This window comes from Urocitellus parryii, chromosome 2 (assembly GCF_045843805.1).
Source record: "Urocitellus parryii isolate mUroPar1 chromosome 2, mUroPar1.hap1, whole genome shotgun sequence".
NCBI classification, from domain to species: Eukaryota; Metazoa; Chordata; class Mammalia; order Rodentia; family Sciuridae; genus Urocitellus; species Urocitellus parryii.
The window spans coordinates 161,792,823-161,815,982 of NC_135532.1; the positions used below are offsets into that span (position 1 = coordinate 161,792,823).

Consider the following 23,160-nt stretch of genomic DNA (forward strand, 5'->3'; position numbering starts at 1 on the left):
TCAAGCCCAGCCTGCAGTCCCCATGTCAGGCATGTTGGGCTGCAGGTTAGGGACCTCCTCTTCCTGCAGACCCTGCAGGTTGCCAGAGCTCCACCCACTAGCGAGGTCCACCCTGCTGTCTGCTAGGAAGTTTAATTACTTTCCCAGATTTTTCAATGGTGACTGCAAATCTTCAAAAATCTCTGACTAGGTCAATTGGTCTAGAAGAATCAACGTTGAATGTAGGTCCCTTTCCTAGAAAGATAATAATGATATTGCCATATGTACAGGATTCGAGAAGATTCATTGTTGTGCTGTCATTGGAATGATGTCCTCAGTGTTATAGGAACTCGTTCTGAACCCTCCCTGTCCAATAGAGTGGTGATCCACCTTCCTTATTTGCTAGTATAATACATCAGTGAGAAGCATGGAAGCAAAACCTTGGTTTGGGCTGTGGCAAAAAGGGAGAGAGAGAAAAGAGGAGAGGAGAGGAGAGAGAAAAGAGGAGAGAGGAGAGAGAGAGAGAGAGAGAGAGAGAGAGAATATATACTTGCTATGTGATTTCCATGATCTTTTCATAATTTACAGGAGAGTAAGGAATAATATTGTGGAAGGGGAGAATTTAATGTTTTACGTGGGTGTGAAGGGGTGGCTGATGGCTGAGATGTGTCACTAGGTAGCTGGAGGAGCCGTGCAAATCCTCAAGGGACTATTTTATGGGTAGAAATGCAACCTAGGCAGTTGTCAAGAGCACAGATGTTGTAGAGATGGAAAATTCCAGAATTTCAGCACTAGGATAGAAAAGTGGCAACCAGCAAGTGAAGCTGAAATGAGGCCCCATGCCCTGAGAAGGTGAGGGGCCTGCCTTGGCTGATGTGTGACTTGTGCCTATGTTTGTGCTGGCAGTAGAGGTTACAGATGAGCCAGATGACCCCCATGAGCGCAGGCTGATTTCAGGAATAAAGAGCATTTACAGGGATCTATTAGGCATGGAATCCAGATGAGAAGAGTCAAAGCAGTTTCATGAGATACTGAGACTGTAGGATTTTTTAATCAGGAACCTCCCCTAAAAGGAGGATTCCGCACACAGGTGCATGCACAAGTGACAGTGCTGTCCCACAGCTCACTAGCAGCATGGCATGCCACCTGGCCTTTGGCAAGCAAATGCTAAGAATAATCTTATCTGTTCCAGCTTCTGCACTGGACACTCCCTGCCCTGTGTCCTGGACGGGGCTGTAGATCCCAGCCTGTTTGTATCCTTGGCTCCATGTCCTGGGTACCTCTTGTTGTCCCTTGGGAAAAGCTCTAGCATCCTTACCACAATAACATCACCTTCTAGGTCAAGGGCACACCTGACAAGAGGCTTCTTCTACATGCGAAGGGCATGAGGGGGTTCTTTGGTCTTCCCACAGCCTGTCAGGTCCCTACTTGGAATGCTGCCAGTAAGCGCGAGGGAAGCCGGCCTGTGGGGTGAAGCCCTGCCTGTGGGGTGAAGCCCTGCCTGTGGGGTGAAGCCCTGCCTGTGGCTGCCACCAGCACACACAGGTGTTCTCACCACACCCATTCTTTCTCTCTCTTACAATAGTGGTGCAGGGGACTGCAACAGCTCTGTGAGTGACCCGGTGGCCTATGGAACGTTGCCTTGGGATCCTCTGACACATCATGCTGCATGGGAGGATGACAACGCAGAAAGGAAAAAGGCAGGAGGTCACCCTCACCTGGCTCATCTTGGCCACAGTGGGCTGCCTTGCTGACTTGAGTGAGTTCCCACCTGCCCTCGGTCCGTTTCCCCTGGAAGGACTCTATTTTGGAGCTGGGTGGATGCATAAAGCATCTTATCATAATTCTTAAAAACAAAAACAAAAACACTTTGCTCCCACCGATCAAGGGCACATTCCAGAACACAAGATGAGAACTATCGTGATACCATATTGGTTACATGTTGGTATTGTATTGATTTCAAAGATGTACCCAAGGAGGAGGAGAAAATGATAACTTCATTTATTGTATGAGACCATGGCAGGACATGTATGGTTGGTAAGCCTCCTGCCAGCCCTGGGAGATGAATATGATTGGCCTCACTTTACAGATGAGACTGAAAAGGGCAAGTCACATGGCTCAGAAGTGGTGACACTGGGATTCAGCCCAGGTCTTCTCTCCAACTCTGGAGCCTGAGCTCTTGTCTCTATGACACATTGCCACTTCAGATCTGTTTGCTAGAAGTAAAGACAGGCTGGGCAGTGGCGGTCAGGTTACTCAGAGAAAGATCAAGTCCTGGGTGCTTAATTCTGGAAGGGTACCAGGGTGCAGTGGTTCTAAAAAGGTGATGTTGTTGGTTTGTTGGGGGCTTGATGTCATTGCTACATGCCTGTTCTTTTTCCAGACGAGGTCCCTCGGGTCACTGTCCAGCCTGTGTCCACTGTCCAGAAGCTGGGAGGAACTGTGATCCTGGGCTGTGTGGTGGAACCCCCGTGGGTGAACGTAACATGGCGCCTGAACGGGAAGGAGCTGAATGGCTCAGATGATGCTCTGGGAGTCCTCCTCACCCGAGGGACCCTGGTCATCACTGCCCTCAACAACCACACTGTGGGACGCTACCAGTGTGTGGCCCGGATGCCTGCAGGAGCTGTGGCCAGTGTGCCAGCCACGGTGACACTAGCCAGTGAGTCTGCTCCTTTGCTGTTATGTGTTCCCACCTCCTCTCTTCCAGTCTCTTTCCCCCTACCATTTGTACCTCCTGTCATTAGTCATTCCATAAAAGGGTGCTTAATTGTTGAAATTTTCAATCAGAGGGCAACGTTGAGGGCACCATCATGGCCTGGGGAATCTCTGAGCAAGACAGTATCTGGAGCAAACATCTGCAGGGGTGAACAGTTCTGGGGATCCCAGAGCTGAGCCACATCCTGTGTCCCCACTTTGTCATCCTGTGATGGACCAGCTGCTGTCACCCTGCACCTCCATCACCATCACCCCATTCTCTTAACCTTTATAGTCAGAGCATGTAGGAGGCTGGGTAACAGAGCCTGTCCTTCCAGGACTTGGCCTCTGTGAGTGGCAAGCATACTGCAGATGCCTGGAATATAAATTGTAGAGCATAGTGAAAAAGATGAAGAAAACAGAAACCACCAAGACCTTCAGTGGCAATTTGGTCCAAGGTTTATTTTCTTTCGTTCCTTCCCTCCCTCCCTCCTTTCTTTCTTCCTTTCATAGTGTTACACTCAGCATAAGGTAGTTTATTAAAGTCATTGTCTGCAGACATTCTGCTTGTTATAGAATCAGTGTTATCTGTGATCTCTGTTTTCTCTGATTATTACATGACCATGAACATAGATCCTCAGGCCAACATATGGAATCCAAGGGTCAGATGGCTTCTAAGGTTGCTCCCAACCCGATAAAATCTGGTGGATTCTGTTTCCAGGTACTTCCTGCCAGATTGTCTCATGACTGTTTTTATTTCTTTCATGTTTGTGAAAGTGAGACTTGGTTTTTACAAAATTACCTAAATATATATTATGAGGGTTCCACAGAACAAAGTGAGGGCCGAGTGATTTGACGTAGTCACAGCGGGAAGAGGAGCCTTATGCAGAACAGGTATTCCAGTCGCCACCCTCATGGGCCCACCCTACTGGACCCTGTCATGTTGTGCCAGGTGGGAGTGACCAGGGTTGGCCATCTGACACACCACGGGCTTCACCGTTTGTATGTGCTACGTCCTGGGCACTGCACTTGTGTTACCTAATTTTCCACCCATTATAATCAGGCAACCTGAGTTTTGGCAGATTAATCACGGAAGGCTGCACAGCAGTCCCAACACTCATTATGATGCGTTGAACCTAGAAGGATAAAGAATTGCTTCCATCTTGGCCCTTTTCTGGAGCCTGAGGTGTAGAAAATAGGGAAATTTGTTAAATGGCATTTGGATTTCCACTTTGAGATTTCCAGGGCTTATTCCCTCATGATTTAGCAGTGTCCCATTATCCCTGACACCCCTGCTTTGGGCTTCCATGTTGCCATCACCACCCTCATGAATGACAAAGTTCCAGGAAGTTCATGGTCCCATGTCATGGCTCATACCTAAGACAGCAAGCTTCTGAAATGCACCTCCATCGTGGCCAGCTGGGGCCCTCGGGGTGTGCGAGGCATGAGCTCTAGCAGGAAAATGCTAAGAGATGGGGAAGTAGAAAAGCCAGCCCTCTGGTCCCCAGATTCCCTGGAGAGACTCTGCTCCGTGGGAGAGTGAAACACAGGCTGCTGGCTGTGCCCCCGTTTCCTTGGGAGATAGTTGAGCAACCCAGCCATTTTCTAAGGGGAGGAGGCAGAGTGTGTCCTTAGCTATCTCCTTGAGGGGTCAGGCTGCCCCCGGAAGCCCCCACACAGTGGAAGCCATTTTCCTTTGTGGCAGAGGAAGCACCATTAAGTCTGAGTACCAGAAGGCTGTCGCCAGCTGGTTCTGTGTAAGGGAGGGTGCTTGGAGGTTTAGGTGAAGAGGGTGGAAGTGGGGAAGGGACATCTCACCACATCAATAAGGACTGACTTGGGCTGGGGTTGTGTAGCTCAGGGGTACAGCACTTGCCTAGTGTACACAAGGCACTGGCTTTTGTCCCCAGTACCACTAACATAAAGTTTTTAATGGAAGGGCTGAGGTCATAACTATACTTCTTTTTTATAATCTCTACTTCTGCTTTTTTGTGGGGGGCAGGGTACCAGGATTGAACTTAGGGTCACTTGACCACTGAGCCACATCTCCAGCCTTATTTTGTATTTTATTTACAGACAGGGTCTCACTGAGTTGCTTAGTGCTTCACTTTTGCTGAGGCTGGCTTTTATATTTGGAAATTGTGATTGCGTATAGAAATTTTAGAATATATAAAAACAATGTCTCTCTCAAGCCTGCCATCTCTACAAACGAACTACTGTCATTTGGGCACATGCACTTTCAAGTCTTTATCCATACCCCTATTTTTACATTATTGTAATGATGATACTAAATTCCAGTGTCTACTTATTTTCTTCCCTTGACATTGTATATATAATATGCATTTGCCATTGACCATAAAATAATTTACTTTCTTCTTTATAAACAAGTATAAAATGCTCACAGTAAAATACACAAAGTGTATTGATCTTTAGTGAACCATCCAGTGCGCTGTGTAACCATCACTCTGACACATCCCATCATGCCCCTTCCTGGTTGGTCCATCCTTTGGCCCCAGCAAAGCATGCTCCTGACTATAGATGGCCCTAGAACATCCCCCAGTGGCTCCTCCATAAGGAACTGAATTCTTTTCCTATTGCTGGGCAATTAGTTCACTTCCAGCTGTTCATTATTATAAATAAGACATGCCTTTTAGCAACTTTATGCCTTTAGAGGGTATCTGGGAGGGAGATTTCATCTACAAATGGTCTGCACGTGTCTGTGGGGGCTCCAGAAATTCCATAACCATTCATTCAGGGTAATTAGGAATCAGGCTGAACCTTTTATTGTTTGGCAAAGGGAGGGTTGGAAAGGAGAAGATTGATTTTGGACTCCTCCTCTTGCTTCAAGGTGTATCTGGGTGAAGAGAGACAATTTATAGACAATTTATTTTTTTAAAAAAATTTCCTGGCTGCTGCTCTCTCTGGTGCTTGCAGGGATGTGTGGTTGGCAGAGAGGACAAAGGGAAGGGTTTGGTTGCAGCCCAAGAAGACACAGCGAGAGAAGAAGGGGCATGTGCGAGAGCGGAGCGGTCTTGTTTGAAAGCCAAGAACTATTGGCTTGTCATTTAGACATGAATCACAAGTGAAATGTGTGGGCCTGAGTGGAGGGAAAGAAAGCAATGGAAACAGGGTGAGCAGACTGGGGGTCCCTGTCTCGCAGAAGGTGGAGCTGGTGGAATGGAACCGCAGCCTCCCAAGCTTGGGGGAGACAGCAGTGGCGGGAAGGCAGGTGGGGGAGAGAGAAAGGGGTGCTGTCTTTGGGTTAATGCCACTGAGGGATTTGGCCTGGATTTAGCAGTTAGATTAAGTTTCTGAAAGCACATTCCTGAGCAGAATGGGGGCTGTGTTTTGCTGGTTGGCTGGTGGACAAGGAGGCTGCAGGGTAGACGGGATTCTGTGTCTCCGGGAAAGGCTGGGCACAGGCATGTGCACCCACACACTCTCAGCATTTACCTTCTCTTCCTCTGGCCTCTTGAGCCTGCCTTCCTGTGTTCTTCCTCACACAAAGTGGGTGCTGTTGGGCCTACCTGGCAAAATGCCACCGCCTGGCCTAACTCTTAGCCATCACTTAGAGCTTTAGATGATGGGGCTGAGGACCTGCTTTGAGGATTCAGGAGGCCTCTGGAGAACTCTACTGGCCCAGGCCTCTCTTACACCAGTGTTACTTCTGGGTTTCAGGTAAAATGGAGCCAGAAGTCGAGACCACCCGAAAAGTCTCACCTGGGCATTCTCCCCCTCCACCCAGGCTATCCTGGCCATCAGATGGAGTCACCCTCACTCTGAGGACAGGGCATCTCACACTCCCCTGTGGAGAATGTTTTTCTTTCTTATTTAAACTTCATTTTTGAGAAATCGCTCTTGCTGCTAGTGCCTCATTTCCGATCATCTAGTCTAATTCCTATTTTTAAAATGCTTTTGACTTTGATTGCCTTTTTTCCTCTTTCTGGTCAGAAGCTTTATACCAGGTAGTAAACCTCTTTACATGACTCAAATATTCCTACTGTGCTCCTGAACCCATAGCAGACACCACCAAGGGAACACCAGATACCACAGCCTAACAAGGAGGCCCAAGGGTTCCTCAGAGCCACCATGCCACAGGGAGGCTGTTCTTTGTCCCCTACCTCTAACAACCCACCATTCAGATAACTCCTACCTAATCCTTTACTTTTAACGTTTTCTATTCTTTAAGCAATTCTCCCAATTGTCCAAGCATCCACTGTCCCAGTTGTTGTTGGAAATAAAATAGACGGTAACGGGGAAGTTACTTACCTATAGTTTTATATGTGGAAATTTTAGTCTTCCAGCTAAAGTGAAGTCTTCAGTTGATGCTGGTATGATTGAGAGGAGTTCTGGAACTCTCTATAAGACCTCTGAGCATGAAGATCAGGCACGTACTCCTAGTGATCCTTTCTCACGTCCCAGAGATCAGCAGGTAGAGAGGCTGACAGGAAAGAAAGTGTTCCCTCTGAGGAGCCACCTTCACGACAATGAGGAAACGTCAGAAAGGGACGAGGTGCCCTTTGTGATCATAATTTAATTTACCCCATCAATACAATGCACAGCCACACTAGTATAATGGGAAAAAAATAAAATTTAAAAATCCTCGGTTGAAGTCTTTGCTCTGACTTTGGATAAATCATTTAATTGCTCAGATTGCCAATTGTGTGGAATGAACATAACCATCTCATCACCAGACACAGGGTCAAATGACATATAGATGTCTATATTTTGAAGGGGCACTCAGCCACTGAGCACATCCCCAGCCCTATTTTGTGTTTCATTTAGAGACAGGGGTGTCACTGTGTTTGTCACTGTAGCCCACAGAGCTGCCCATCTGTTTCTGTGGGCTCAGTGCTGCTCACTGTTCCTTCAGACAGAGGTTGGCTTGGGCTGTCAGGCTATGCTGACCTGGGCCCTCAGCATGGCAAATTCTTCAAACAGGCCATGCTTCCTCTTGCTCAGCTCTCCTTACTTCTGATTCCTACGAGAGACTTCATTAAAATCATCTGCATTCTGGCTTTGAGCTAGAATAGGCCATTAAGCACCATTGTAGACATTGTTCCTTAAAATATTTCTAACTTCCTTTATCAAGGAAGTCAACGTTATCCAGAAAACCAGAACCAACACCAAATACACACACACACACACACACACACACACACACATACATATATATGAGATAAATCAAATTATGTATGTATGACATAATACATGTATAATTACATGTTATACCAAGAAAGGAGTTTATTTTAAAGAATTGGCTCATGCAGCCTGGAGTCAGGTAAAAATCGAAGTTTCATCCTTGAGTCTAAAGACTGGGATCTCAGGCAGATTTTTAATGTTGTCTTTTTCTGAGAAACCTCAGTCTTTGCTCCTAATGCCTTTAACTGATTGGATGAGACCCACCATTTACTGATTGTAAATGATAATAAAACTCACCAAAATACCTTGACAACACCCTCTAGACTAGTGTTGGACCAAACAATTGGTCATCATTGTCTAACAAAGTTGGCACATAAAATTAACTATCACAACCCCTTGGATGTCCACCTCAAATATACCACGTGCTGAGGTAATTTAGGAACATAACTCTTTGGAGCTACTGTGAAGAAATTAGATTCCCTGTTAAGTTCAGCCCCTAGAGCCATTAATGGTCTCTTTAAACATAGATGTTTGCACACTGTCAGTGCAATGGTTATTTCTCAACGTTTCTGGACTTGATTCAGCCCTCTGGATGTTTGACATTTCCACCTTAGATGAAGTTGTACAATTGAAAATATAGACTCAGAGGTTCTGTTTTTTAGTCCCATCTGAGAGATGCTGGCAGAGTTGCAGGAACAGCTTCATAGAGTCTCTTGCCTTGGAACATGGGTATTGTTAAGAATTGCTTTGGACACAGGTAGCTCAGATTTCATGAAGGCTTTCAGTTCTGGATTTAATTTTCCCCTACCTTGATTTAAAAAAAATATATATATATATATATATACACACACACACACATATACACACACACACACAAACACACACATATATATCTGTATCATGATTTTTTTTTTTGGTACCAGGGATTGAATTCAGGGGCACTCAACCAACTGAGTGACATCCCCAGCCATATTTTTGTATTTTTTTTTTTTAGAGAGAGAGTTTTTAATATTTATTTTTTAGTTTTCGGCAGACACAACATCTTTGTATGTGGTGCTGAGGATCAAACCCAGGCCGCACGCATGTCAGGCGAGCGCGCTACCGCTTGAGCCACATCCCCAGCCCCATATTTTTGTATTTTATTTAGAGACAGGTCTCAACTGAGTTGCTTAGCGCCTCACCAGTGCTGAGGCTGGCTTTGAACTCGCAATTCTCCTGTCTCAGCCTCTCGAGCGGCTGAGATTACAGGCATACGACCCCATACCCGGCTCTTTGGTTTTTTTTGTTTTTTGTGTTTTTTTTTGTGTTTTTTTTTTTTTACTGTAAAATTTAGCTTCTGTTTCACAGTATATATTCTTTTTTTAAAAAAATACTTTAATGAATACCCATCTATGAATGACTCCACTTAGTAAGGAGAACATCACCAACACACTTGATGATTCTTTGTGTGCGTGTGTGTGTGTGTGTGGTGGGGATTGAACCCAGGGCCTTGCACACATGAGGCAAGTAAGCTACCAACTGAGCTATATCCCCAGCCCACTCACAGTATATATTCTTATAAGGCACTTCAAATGCTTTGTGGACAAGAGGATGGGAGGAGAAATAGGCAGCATGCAAGGACTAATGTCAGTCAATCCAAAAAATGTATCTTTCATTTATAGCAACTTCTCTAGTGTTCTCCCAGAGTATATGAAAATATGAATAGAGGAACAAATTCTCTCTTCATAATCTAACTTCTGCCATTTAGTTTCTTTCCCAGTACCTTACCTCTAAATAATGTACTCTATCCACGAATCTTTCATTTATTTATTTTTTTATTAAATAAGACAAAAATCTAAGTTTGTGAGTCTTAAATAAATGAAAACTATCCATTTCCCAGTGCTGACTTCTCTATTTGGATATTTTGGAGGCTGGTGTCCTAAGATTCGGTGTTTAGAGTTTCCTATAGTGCTAAGACCTGGTCCCAGCCCTTGAGAACCTCTCAGTCTAACGGTCTAAGGCGGACTTTGGTAACTCATAAGCCATAAAGCAAGTCAGCCCCATTAGTTGCCTGACTTGTGAACAGACGCTCAGAGACTAGTCATGATTTATTTCAGTTTCAGGGAACTGAGGAAAACTCAAGAGATGAGCCTTGAAGACTGTATGGGGCCACTCTAGTTTTAATTTTTAAAGTATGTAAATCCTTACATACTTTTCTCAGAACTTTAACAACTAAATTTAGCTCAACATTGTGCACTCACACCTAGACCCAGGACATTACTGGGACAGTACAGATATTTCCACAGTGTGTTTCATTTCTGTAGTGAGATGTTCCATGGAGAACCACCAGTAGCAATGTCTTGTCTCTTGCTATTCCGTCTCATTTCCCATTTCCTCCTGTTTCTCATCTCTTTTACCTGTAGGGATGTACGTGTTCTGATAAGAAAGGAGACCTGCGTGTTTTCTCTAGCCAACACTCTCCCCCACCCCCACCCTGTCTTCTGGCTCAGTCCACCAATGACTCCCTGACCAAACAAGAAGGAACCATTCGCTCCAAATTGGAAAGACATTTGTGTGTTGGCTTGGGTGTCCCAAGGAATCCTGTGCAAGCCCTTTGCTTTGTGATGAAGGGATGGCAGCGGGAAGAAGAGTTGGGGGAGGAAAGAAAACACAGGTGGCTTCCTGAGCCGCCCCAGGAGGGGCAGGGAGTCTCTGGCTGAAAGCCAGGGCTGAGAGCAAGTCGGTCTCTGCTGGGAGGGACACAGACAGCTGCACGGGGTCCAGAGAAAAGGAGAACTCTCTTAGTTTGAAATTTAGCTATTCAAGTTCTGTGCATTTTACTTTCCCATTTGGGCAAGACAATTGTTGTAAGACAGTTTAGACCCCAAAAGGTATTAGGCAGTTTGCATATCTTAATAGAAAATGAGTAAGAAATACCTCTTAGCCTTAGGTCAAAGTCACATTAACTCTCTCAGACTTGTATTGGACACAGGTGGAAATTCACATGTCACAAGAACTTTCCCTGATACTCTGACATCAACACCACCTAATCCTGTCAGACCAGGTGCAAGCAAGCACCCTGACAGATCCATGGTATGAACTCAGTTAGGGCAAATGCCTGCCCCTAACAGCTAGGGGCCCAATTCTGTATGTAGCAATGGTTGCCATTTACCGAGGACACACTTGACTCCCTCTTCCCCCAATCCATCCTTTGTACACACAGCCACATGCTTAAATAAAATCTTAGGTTCGTTTTCTAAGCTAAGACAATGAGCCTAGACAGACTTAGAAGAACCTTTTGCACCAACCAATGATGAGGGACTGAGGGACGAATTGATGAGTTGGGTTAAAATCACTGAAACCCCATTATGGAAAATGATGTAACACAGTTCCTTTATAATGAAAAGAAAAAAAATCCAGAGAAGAAATGAGTCCCTTGGCCCATTTTTTGTGGAAAAGTTTAGTTTCTACGTTGACCTTGGTTTTAGACTTTCAGCCATTTTTGAAATCTGGTAATAATCCCCCCAAATATAGAAAAGCATGTCAGCCCTGAAAAATGGAAAAACTGTTCAATTTAAATTAAAGGGGACCACTTAACAGTGAGAAAATGAAGTAAGTCAAAGCAAAAAAAAAAAAAAAAATGCTAAGGCAAAAATAGCTTATTTTTCTTTTCTTTTGTTTGATACTGTGGATTGAGCCTAGGGACACTTTACCACTGAGCTACATCCCCAGCCCTATTTATCATTTGAGAGATGATCGTGCTGAAGTGCTAAGGCTGACCTTGAACTTGCCATCTTCCTGCCTCAGCCCTCATATTTTTCTATAGGGAGTCTTGTGCTTAATTATGAGCATCTGTTCTTTTTTTTCCAGTTAAAACATTTGGTAATGCCAGGAATCATAAAGGCAAACTCAAGCCTGGGCAGGATGCTTTCAGTCCCCCTCCCACCTGCTCTTTCCCTTTGTTTTGGGAATGGCACCTTCCTCTTTCCATTCCTTCCCACCTCCCTTGCATTACTAATTCTCTCCAGGAACCTTATCTTAATCCCCTCACCTTCACAAGTCTGAACTATGGTCTCTTCTTGGTTTCCTTGTGTCCTGGGTTTACTTCTAGCACCTTCCCTTGCCGGGATGTCTCTGCCCCAGGACAGGAGCCACTGTTACCCATCTGTCCATGGGGCTTTACACAGCGCCTGGCACTCGGAAGTTCTTGGGTAAATGTTGAGGAAGAAGAAAGCTCCCTGATAAAATGTGTTTGAAATCTGCAAGACCAAGAAGGTCATGCAGGTAGTGAAAAGAGATTTCAAGATGTCTTCACCAAGTTCTGATGTATTAAAGGTTTTTAAGAAGTAAATAAAGGAGGAAGCAGGAACTCAGCCTGTAAACAGGTTGAAAATACAAAAAGATTGAAGATGGGTTTGTAAAAAGTTGATGGATATTAGAGAAGCATCAAAGGTATTAAAAAGAAATTAAATTCAGAGGAACCTCTGGAACCTTGAAGAGAGGTCCATGACTGGCTCTATGTCCTGCCACACAATCACAAGGCAGATACGTGGCAAGATCATGGCGGACAAGAATTGGCACACTGCTGCTGCTACTGGAAGTCACAGTTCCCAGGTGTGTGGGAAGAAAAAGTAGGCACCAATGGGTCCCCCTTGTCCCCAGGACGGTGGCCCTGCCTCTCCCACCTGGAATTGTTTATAAAGGATATACCAAAGATCCCCATTCCCCAGCTCCATGGCCTCCATTTCTCTCCTGTCTCTCTTCCTGTGCAGGCCGTCAGTCCTGCCGAAGGCTGTGCCAGGATCCAGCTCTGGCTCCGATGAGTCCGGACCACCGGGATTCACATTAATTTTCCCATTGCAAAGTTTATAGTTTATATTTAGATGATCAGAGAAATATGTGTGATGTGGGTTGCTGGCAAGTAAATCTTTTTTTTTTCCTTCTCTCTTTCTTCAGTGTATTTTTTTTTCAAACCATTTCATTCCTTTCTCAAGTCCAAAAGAAACTCCCAGCTCTGTGAACCAGCCCTACCTCACAGCAGCACTGAAGTCTAAGATGGTCTACAGCCATCATCACTGTTCATCTGGCTGCCAGACTCAGTGGAGACAGGGCTCCATCTTTGACTTGTCTTTGAGGATTAATCACATTTCTTGTTCTTTTATGTCTTTTTCTAAAAATATTTTTAATTGGTTCAAGCCAAGAAATTCCTGAAGCCTTAGGCCAGCTTATTGCAAATCATTTAATGACATTGCAAAATATATTCCTTTTATTCTCTCTTCTTCCTCACACACTTCTCCCTTTATGGTCTCCTCCCCTGCCCACCCAGTTTCCTGTCTCCTGTCTTGACAATTTTTTGCCTTTATCCCATCCCCACATTGACTCTTTCATCTCTTCTCCATTCTCAGCTTGCTCCCACCATTCAAATCTGGGTGCACACCTCACCTTAACAGCAAGAAAAAATACAAGATTTGACAACCAATATGTTTGGCATCTGCAAAGTTGTTTTATTTTTTCCTCTCCCCATGGAAACTGTTTTATTTAAATAAAAGAGAGCATAGTATGTCTTGCTTTCATCAGAAAGTGTGTTTGAGAAATTTCATGTCATGTTTCCATGACTGTCAGGCGAGAGCTTTGTTTGGAGCCAAAATTATTTGTGCGATTGGACCAGCAGGAAAAAAAATCTCAAAGACAGTAAATGAATTTATCCACTGTCCTATCTGCAAAGTGAGGAGCAGATAGGACAACTTCTTCTCTAAGTTCTCTGTTGATCACAGTGGACTGGCTTAGGCAGCTATGCTGATGAAGGAGATGGGGACCATGCTGGTGGGCACAGCTCTGGTGAATGATTGCATCCTGTCTTATGTTTTCTTTGTCTGTCTCATATTAAATTAAAACTCCCTGAGGTTGAGAGGTATTTCTTCTTTATATTTTCTGCAGTACCTGGTGCAATCGACAGTTCTGAGTACTTGGTTGGCTGAGTACTTGGTTGGAAGGCAATGATGCTTGGAGGATTACACTGTACCAAATGCTGACTACACAATATATTGGTTTGGCCCAGCTTTGTGAAGGGGCAATTAGGTTTAACTTTAGCCAGAGCTGCTCAATTCCCCTAAAGTAAAAGCCTTAGTCACTTTCCCAAGTGGGCAGCTTCTGACAAGCTTGCCCAGGATGTAGGAACCCTGTCCACTCTTCATGTGCCAGGATCTTTGACTTCTTGAGCTCTATCAGCTGTATATCTACTCTGCTTCTATAGTTGCCCCACATGCTCAGTGGCTTTCCATTTTTAGAGTACTTTTCTTCAAGGACTAGCTATAGGGTCATGCCAAGCCATGATTCCTCAGGTGACTTAGGGTTTGATAATAGCATATAATTCTTCGCCTGTCCATTCAGGGCATAAGGGAAGCCCTGCTTTGCCAGAAGCCACACAGTGAGGCAGTGCCAAGGCCTGCCAATTTCAGCCAGGGCTCACCCTGAGAAATCTCTCAGAAGCTTGACTTCCCCTGCATGTGGTCCATCTCTCCAAAAGAGCCTGAGGTGCAGAGAAGAACCAGAGGGTCAGCATGCTACCTGGTTGCACTCCACTAAGGCCAAATTTTTCTGAGCTTTGTAACATCAGCATAGATATAGCAAGCTGCCACAGGAACAATTCAAGGCTTGGAGGCCATGAGGGCTAGGGAATAGAATTATCCATCAGCACAGAAACCTGCCCATGGCCTTGAGGCTGCCGAGCCATCCTGGCAGCATGACCAAATGAGCCCCATGCAGTGCCCATAATCTGGTGGGTCCCATTCAAACTTCAGCAGATGAGTGCAGGCTTGTCTCACAATCCTTGAGAACATGGAAGGAGGGTAAGACAGGACTATATGCAGGAACACCTGGTTGGCCAAAAGACCAGAATTGTCAAGATGGAGATATTGAGGGTCCCTACAACATGCAGCCAAAGATGCCATATTATTTGACTTTTTACCTCAACAAAATAGAGCTTTGATTTGCAGCCTAAGAGAGGACACAGGGAGAAGACTGAATGAGGAAATGCCTTGAAAGGGATTGTTAGGTTTATGGATGACACTGGGGACATTGAACCAATATCCAATATACCCTATAACTGAACATGTAAGAACTAAAATTGGGAGATAAGCCTACAATTAAGATTTGACAATTTGTGCTGAGAATGCATGATCTTCTATTAAATATGTAACTTAATTCATGATCTATTGAGCTGCTTCTATTACCCCCCTCCTCCTCCTCGTCTTCTCCTTCTCCTCCTCCTCCTCCTCCTCCTCCTCCTCCTCCTCCTCCTTCTTCTTCTTCTTCTTCTCTTTTGTTTCTTATTAATAAAGGAAGGATGGAGACCAGAAGGTGGTGAGAAAGAAGTTCACGGGGACTCAAGATAAAATTTGTCCATTTGTAGTTTCATATATGATCCTGGTATGGACAGCCATACCACATGGATCTATAAGTCTTTTATTTGCTTTCTTTTTTCCCCTATAGCCAAAAACATGTATGTCCTTTGCATCCTTTAAATGTGACAGGAAGCACATTATATGATGTGTGTTTGAATAAATCCCTATAATGTGCATTTGGCATTGGAGTACGTGCCAATGAGACATCAGAAGATACATTTTCCCTTTAGAATTTGAGCTTTGAGAAGGAACCCAGCCAGGGTTCTGTACAGAGCCTAAAATATTATGGCCTTTCTCAGAAAGCACCAAGTTCTGTGACAAGAGGGCCTGTGAACCCAGAGGTGGCTCTGAAGATCAGAACTTTTGGCCCGTGGGAACTGAGACACAACAAGAGTGGCCAATGACATTTGATTAATGTGGACAAGTTAATGAAGTAGCGGGAAGAATGCACAGAGGCAAGATGCAAGAGGGGTGTGAGGAAAGGTGAGAGGCTTAAAATTGCAAAAACTTTCTTCTAACAAATTTCTCAAACATCCCAGCCAATAGGCAAGGAACAGGTGTCCTTTCAAACCACTTCCTAGGAAAACTGGTCCATTCTCTGCTGCCCAGAGGCCAGCTAACCCCATCAGTAATTAAAGGGCCCATTTGCTGTACAGCCCAGGACTCGGCCAGGAAATTGACTTTGCAGAGCCAAGGGCCTGGGAACAGGCTGTTTTCCTTCATATGCAGCCAGTTGGATCTCTCTGCATCTGCCCATCTGATGGCTGATTAGGCCATTATTGATCATGAAGTCTCCACCCCTCTCTGGCCTCCTTCCTGCCCAAAAACACTAGGAAAGGAGCTCTCTGATTTTTAGAACATACATCACTTCATTACTCTTGTCTTTGATCCTTTTAGTGAAACTCAAGTTTTACTCCAGCAGCCAAATTGGGAGTGTTTGTCTAGTTAAGCAACAGCTAAGGCTTAAGCTTAGGAGGCACAGGGAGGGGACACAGCCAAGGACCAAACTGCCGCTTATTTGTTTTGAAGCCAGGAAAGTTCGCCTGCCAGTGGGCGCTTGTGGGGATCTAGACGCCCAGCTGGGGTGTCCTGGGTCCTGTCTGCATGGGCTGTTGCACACATGTTGGCATCAGAACAGAGGGGCTGTAGGGGAGAATGGCTGACCAGTGCCCAGCTTTGTACCTCCCCCACCGCACAGCCTTCTGTCTCCACCCAAGCAGTTGTCAGAGGAGGCAACAAGAGCCAAGAGGGGCTTAAGGAGGCCCAGTGTTTTTAGCATGGGGTCTGTGAGGTGGGCCCCTGGAGGAGTGCATGATCCGTGCCTGGATTAGCTCTCAAGTATAGTAGGCAGGAGCCTGGGGCCATTAAAATGGAGATAGCATTCTGATGCCAAACTCCTTTCAGTTGCTCACATCTTGCAAAATAATCTGTTAGGTTTAAGTACATTCTTGCTAGAGGCAAATTTCCTTGGAATGAGGTAAAGAAAAAGAGGGGATAAAAAGAACAACAACCCTTGGTGGAGTAGCTTTGAATTTATTAGACCGTGGAAGAGAGTGTTTCTCAGTGCTTGAGGAATTTTCCAGATACCCTGAGCTCACAGTCAGTCACTCATAGCTTGCTTTGTGAGAAGCCTTCTGACTTAGCAGGTACAGGACACACTGGCCTAAAAGAGGCTTAAGACCTCAGCATTTCTTTTTTAAGTTAATTGCTTTTAAAAAGCAAAGTTACTGACATTTAGCTAGAAGGCATTGATTCTGCAGCCCCCTTCCCGTAGTCCAAATCTTCGTCTTCTCAGAGAGAAAACTCCTTGGCTGTCTTGGCTGACTCACTCCATCAGGATTGGGCTACATAATTTTCAGGGCTCAATGCAAAAATAAAATGTAGGGCCCCTTGTTCAAACCTGATGAAGAATGTTAAAATGGAGACAGCAGAGTATTAAATCAAGCACTGACCCTTTCCAAAGGCTTGAATGCTCATGAAGCTGGCCTTGGGCTCAGCCTTCTGAACTATGTCTCCATTCTAGAAGGATCTGGAGAGCATTTGCTGTGTGTCCCACATAGCTGCTTAGGGTTGGGGTGTGCAGTCCAAAAGTAATAGGCTTCCCACGAGGCACTTATAACAGGGTCAGACATTACACACAAAAAATTAAATAATGATGAGATAATTATTTAAAAGCCCAGGAGGCCCTACATCCACAGGAAGGAATCTAAGACAGCTCACCCTGGCCTATAGGTGGCACTCTTTCTGCCTGAAGGGTGAAATGGGGCAACAGAAGAAAGCCAGGCTGTCCGTCATCTACCCTGTTTATGAATGGCACATATTCTTGGTATACAATTTCACCTCTTTCCTGTGACTGTAGGAGTGACCTCTCAAGAAACATTCTGTTTTCAAAATAGCTTCTATTGGCCACACTTTGATAAACTGTTCCTGAAACATTTGTATTTGTTGTACTAGCTTTCATCCTTGAGCTCATGACATAGACCAAACTCAAATAGGAAATTTGGATTCATAGGATGCATAAATGGGCATCTCGTACCTAACTGGTGGGGCTCGGTCTCCAAGTGTGAACATTTATTGTCTACTTGGATCATGCTGAGTTTCAGGCTTAGAAGACACAAATGTGAACAAGGTTTGGTCCCCAGCCCCTAAGGAGTTCACAGTCAACATTGTAATCAAAATGACAATGATCCTTTCAGAGAAAAAGGAGGCTCTATCCTGTGCTGGCTTGGCTTGACTGAGAGCTTCTGGAAAGTTCCATCAAGTCACAAGCCTCTTTAACCTCACTGAATACCTTGAACACAGCTCACCTGTAGTGACAGTTGTTTGTTTTTGGTAATTATCTTCTGTGAGAAATCCAATTCCCGCCTGCTCCTGTTGCCTTTTCCTGGTCTCTGGCGGAAACAACAAACAGGCAGGTGGAATCTTGCAGTGAAATTGCAGTAAGCCCTGATGCTGATGCTATCAGTCCTCCAGGCTGAGCAGAATTTGGTGTGGTCAGCATTCTGAGAGATACTTCCAGGGCTCTCTGAGGACCATGATGAAGAAAGTCTAGATAAACGATTTTCATCTCTCCTACTTTATACTCCATTAGTTTTGTTTCTTCTTTTAAAACAAATTCAGCTCCATTCCTGAAAACCAAATTTCCAATTTGGAGTGTGGTTTTGTTGTACAAATGGCCCCTGTTTTGTCCAGCAACATCAGTCATTTGGCTCATACAAAGAGAGATCTGTTTTTGGACTCTCGGATTGTTTGGGAAACATCCTGCCCTTATTCCAGATGAATCTCCATCCTTTCCCAGTTTAGCTCTTAGTCTTCCTCCCACAGAGCCAAGACAGAAGAGATGGCCATGGAGCTGCCAGAGACAGCAGCCTCCTGTCAGGACCCTGGGTTCCCCCACATGCCACTGCCTTTAAACCATGCTGGGGTGTTGCCTATTGTCCTGGGAGATCCCTTTTTTGCCGAGGGGAACCCTAGGGCATCCACAGAGTCCTAGCCCCAGCCCTAGGAAGAATTAGTCATGACATGGAGTGTAGCTCCTGGGAGCAGGAATCGGCCTTCTGTCTGTAACCATGGTTGGCGGTCAAGTGGAAATCTTGGGCCTGTCGCTCTTCACTGTGGATATCTAAGAGGAAGAACCTGGGAAGCTGCTCTCGACTGAACTGGAGAAAAGGCTTCAACATTCTCTTTCATCATGTTCTTCCATCGCCGTTGGCTGAGCCTCCTGACAGCTGTGCTCAGACATTTATTTATGCCTTGACTATGACCCATGTCTAGTGCAGAAGAACAGGGCCAACTCACCACCAAGTCCCAGTGTCACAGAAGAGCCCGGTCTGTTGGAGACACTTCCTGATATAATTCCTTGTACTTCCCCAGCTCATGTCTTATATGTGTACCAAGTTGAACACCCATTGTGATGAGGACCACACCGTCCATCCTTATAACCCCCGATAGACAAGATGCTCAGAAAGGATTCAGCACCCTGCCCCCAAGACCCAGCGTCCAGTTCTGCACTGTTGTTTGTGACTAACGCCAGCCACCCTATCGTTTTCCTCTGTTGAGGTCTAACCAGCACCTTCCCTTCTCTCCACAGATCTCCAGGACTTCAAGTTAGATGTGCAGCATGTGATTGAAGTGGACGAGGGGAACACCGCAGTCATTGCCTGCCACCTGCCTGAGAGCCACCCAAAAGCCCAGGTCCGGTACAGTGTCAAGCAAGAGTGGCTAGAGGCCTCCAGAGGTGAGCAAATGAGCCAGAGCTCAGAGGCAAGGCCAGGAGATCTGTCCTCCTCAGAACCCTCCCTACCCAACCAAACTGTGTCAGCTGCTGCCACCTCCCAAGGCCCATGACCAGGCTGACCAGCTGTCTTCTGTCATGACGTTTAGCCCTGTGGGGCCCCACAGGGGTGGCTTTCCTTATGGAAGGCCTCTTCCTGTCATGGAGAATTTCTTCATCCTTTGAGGTCCTGGAAGATTTTGCTGAGCTGCTGTCATTTGATCAGGACGCTTAGCACATTGTTCCAGACGCCTGCTGTGTGAGCCCCTTGCCACCGGACACACACAGAAAGGCCACCTAACAAACTGAGTGTTCCCATATAGCAACCTCCTCAGTGGAATGGACATTCCTCTCCCATTTACCCAGTACTGTGCTGTCCTGGCAGCCACACCTCAGGCCACAGTGGGCGTGACAGCAGGTCCAGGGCAGGCAACCCTTTGGTCCACATTGAACACCCATGCAGTGATGAGGGCCACACAGTTCATCCTCATAAACCCTAATAGACAAGATGCTCAGAAAGTGCCAGCAGAGAGGCGAGACAAGGTCATTTCTTCCTACAACAACCCTGCCCTGGAGGCCAGGTCAACCCCACCTGATGTGACCCTGCTCAAAGTATGCACCTTTTATAGTGCTCTGGTTATAAAAGGAATATATGTTCATTATAGAAAACGTAGAAAGCTATTTTTGAAATAGGTTAGAAACCCTAATCCTACTACTTACAAGTAACTGGAGACTGAGAGGAGAAGAGTATTAATCCCTAAGTCCCCAGCTGAGGCTTGGCAACAGTCCCTAGGGGAGGTGCCACTCCATCTGGCACTTGCCTAAGCTCACACCTGGGTGGCCCAGCAGCAGGCAGGCACCAGGCTTGGTGACACCATGACTCCCCAGAGAGGCCACCAAGACAAAGATCAGAGATGATGGCCAGTGCTCTGCCTGCCAGGAAGATGAATGCCACCCAGTTGCTGAGCTGACTAGAAGCTGTGAATCTGTCTCCTGCCTAAAGAACCTGAACACATGCCCAGGCCCACCCCATGGCACCCCTGGAACAGGAGCAGACAAAGCCTGAAAAACTAGCAATGTGCAGCAATGGGGAGGGCAGTGGTTGAGAGTTTGCATATTCCTCTCCAACAGCAGAAATTCAATAGTGAGGTAGCTCAGAGCAGTGACAATGACAGAGACTCCTGCGAAGTTCCAAAGTCAATTCCCTCCTCCTTGGTGGCTTGCAGAAATTACCATGTCTCTCCCATGTGCACAGGATGGGCCCTTTAATTCTTAACAGTGGCTGTGAGGTGTGTGCATTAAGCCTTTTTACAAAAGAGCAAACAGGATCCAAGAGGGTGATTAACTTGTTCAAGATCACATGGTTAGTATCCAGCAGATCAAAGCTTGAGCCCCGGGTCTGACCCCTGTATTCTTCCTACCCTCCCCCAGCTCCCTTGAACACTCTTCCACAGATGCTCCCTAACTGGAAGGCAGCCAGCCAGCCATTAGCTGGTCAGTGAGCTTCTCACCCTGGCACTTCTGTCCCTCTTGGTGCAACGTCTTATGGTGCATGCATCTTAGGCTTGGTCTTGTGTCCTCCACCCTGTACTCCTTACTCTTCGGGAGCTGCAGATTGTCGCCTTCTGGGCCCAAACTCATCCCATCTCCCCCTTCCCTTGCCATTTCTACAGACAACTACCTGATCATGCCATCAGGGAACCTCCAGATTGTCAACGCCAGCCAGGAGGACGAGGGCATGTACAAGTGCGCTGCCTACAACCCCGTGACCCAGGAAGTGAAAACCTCTGGCTCCAGCGACAGGCTGCGTGTGCGCCGTAAGGGCCAGGCTCACCTACTGGGGTGGGGAGTATCACTGATGGAGGGACCGGCAAAGCTGGGAAGGGATGTCGGAAATTGGGGACATCACAGTCAAGCTCCAGTTTTGTGTGCTTGTGGGTGGAGGGGTAGCCGCAAGGCCAGAGGGACACCCAGCACTCAATGAGGGTCCTTTTGTCTCTGGCCAGTGCCTTTCCCTCCCTACCCAGGGCCCTTGCTCAGGTAGGTGGAGGGCTTGTTGGTCACATTGGAACATTGTGGGGGACATCTCTTCCTCCAACCTATTGACAAGTTTCCTTCACTGTCGCTGCACAAGTGGGATCAACTAGGATGTGTGTGCCAGGAAGGTGGTGATGCTCAGCAGCTGACACAGTATTTGCACACCAGCTTTGCCCACCTAGTGTTCTCCCAGTCCTGTCCTTCTGCTCTGCAATGCTGGGTTGTGCCCAGCACCTCCGTCTTCCCAGTACCTCCATTAAAGTGAGAAAACAGCTACCTCTTCTGTTCTGTTTCTCTAGGGTTTCAGAAACTCAGTGAAGTGACATCACACATGGAGGTAGCTTTTTTTTGGGGGGGGTACCAGGGATTGAACCCAGGGGCACTTAACCACTGAGCCACATCCCCAGCCCTTTTTTATATTTTATTCAGAGACAGGGTCTCGCTGAGTTGCTTTCCTTCAGTTGCTGAGGCAGGCTTTGAACTCTCCATCCTCCTGCTTCAGCCTCCCAAGCCACTTGGATTACTGGTGTGCTCCACCACGCCCAGCTAGAGCTAGTCCATAGAGTCAGCACCTGAGAAGGATTTTCCCTGAAGCTATTGAAGCTACATTTTATCCTAATTTTTTATCTGTAATTTTATATTGTTTTTCTTTAAAAGGGTCTCCCAAACTGCAGAAGTTTTAGGTTTCTGAAACCTAGATCTGCCCCTGATTGACAATAAAGCAAAATCACAGAGTCCATAAGCTCCAGGTCCCCCAGGAAGGCAGGGCATTGGAAAGCAACACACCTTCCAGTAAGTTCTGTGCAGCTTCTCCCCAGGTACTGAAAAACATCGCTGCTTCTTCACTGAGCACTGGACAAAGTCGTTGATTTGCACTTGGGGACCTTGCTATATGAAAAATATGTATTCTTAAACAGTAGGTCCCCTTGGGCTCTGTGGGATGCTCACACTGCAAGGGCACTTGGGGAAGAGACCCAGGGTGTGCTGACCGAGGTCAAGCAGGAAAAATTTCTCCCAGTATTTAAATCATTTCACTCTCCATGCCTTCGTCTATCTTTGTCAACACCTAGTGTTACCACATCAGTTGTGTTCTCTGCAGAAGGAAATCCTTATTTCTGATAAGGAATTACATAGTCTGCCCTGCTTTACATAGGTAGGTCATAGGTCATAAGCCTCTGAAGGGCTATTTGATCCAAATCCATGCTCCCCGGGGCTCTCCTGGGGCCAGGTCCCCCCCCCACCCCCGAGGCAGGCTGGAGGTGACTATCTGCAGCAAGTGCAAGTCCCACACATTCTGCGTTCTTCCCCTCCTTTCCTCTGCAGGCTCCACTGCTGAGGCTGCCCGCATTATCTACCCCCTGGAGGCCCAGACTGTCATTGTCACTAAAGGCCAGAGCCTCATCCTGGAGTGTGTGGCTAGCGGGATCCCACCCCCTCGAGTCACCTGGGCCAAGGACGGGTCTAGTGTCGCTGGTTACAACAAGACGCGCTTCCTGCTGGGCAACCTGCTCATCGACACCACCAGTGAGGAGGACTCGGGCACCTACCGCTGCATGGCCAGCAATGGGGTGGGGGAGCCGGGCACAGCCGTCATTCTCTACAATGTCCAGGTATTTGGTAAGTGCCTCATTAGCCCTTGACCTTCTCTCT

The 23,160-nt window shown here is 46.3% G+C and overlaps 1 protein-coding gene across 4 annotated transcripts in view; it reads left to right on the plus strand.

Moving 5' to 3' along the window:
* Window positions 1-23,160, plus strand: part of Boc (BOC cell adhesion associated, oncogene regulated) — a 77,874-nt gene that overhangs the window by 40,315 nt on the left and 14,399 nt on the right. For all 4 annotated transcript variants that reach the window (XM_026394284.2, XM_026394307.2, XM_026394289.2 and 1 more), the window contains 5 exons: window positions 1,565-1,738; window positions 2,363-2,641; window positions 19,291-19,437; window positions 21,147-21,290; window positions 22,834-23,127. In XM_026394284.2, the coding sequence (XP_026250069.2) occupies window positions 1,642-1,738; window positions 2,363-2,641; window positions 19,291-19,437; window positions 21,147-21,290; window positions 22,834-23,127 (961 nt within the window). In that variant the 5' untranslated portion in view covers window positions 1,565-1,641. The remainder of the gene's footprint in view (window positions 1-1,564; window positions 1,739-2,362; window positions 2,642-19,290; window positions 19,438-21,146; window positions 21,291-22,833; window positions 23,128-23,160) is intronic.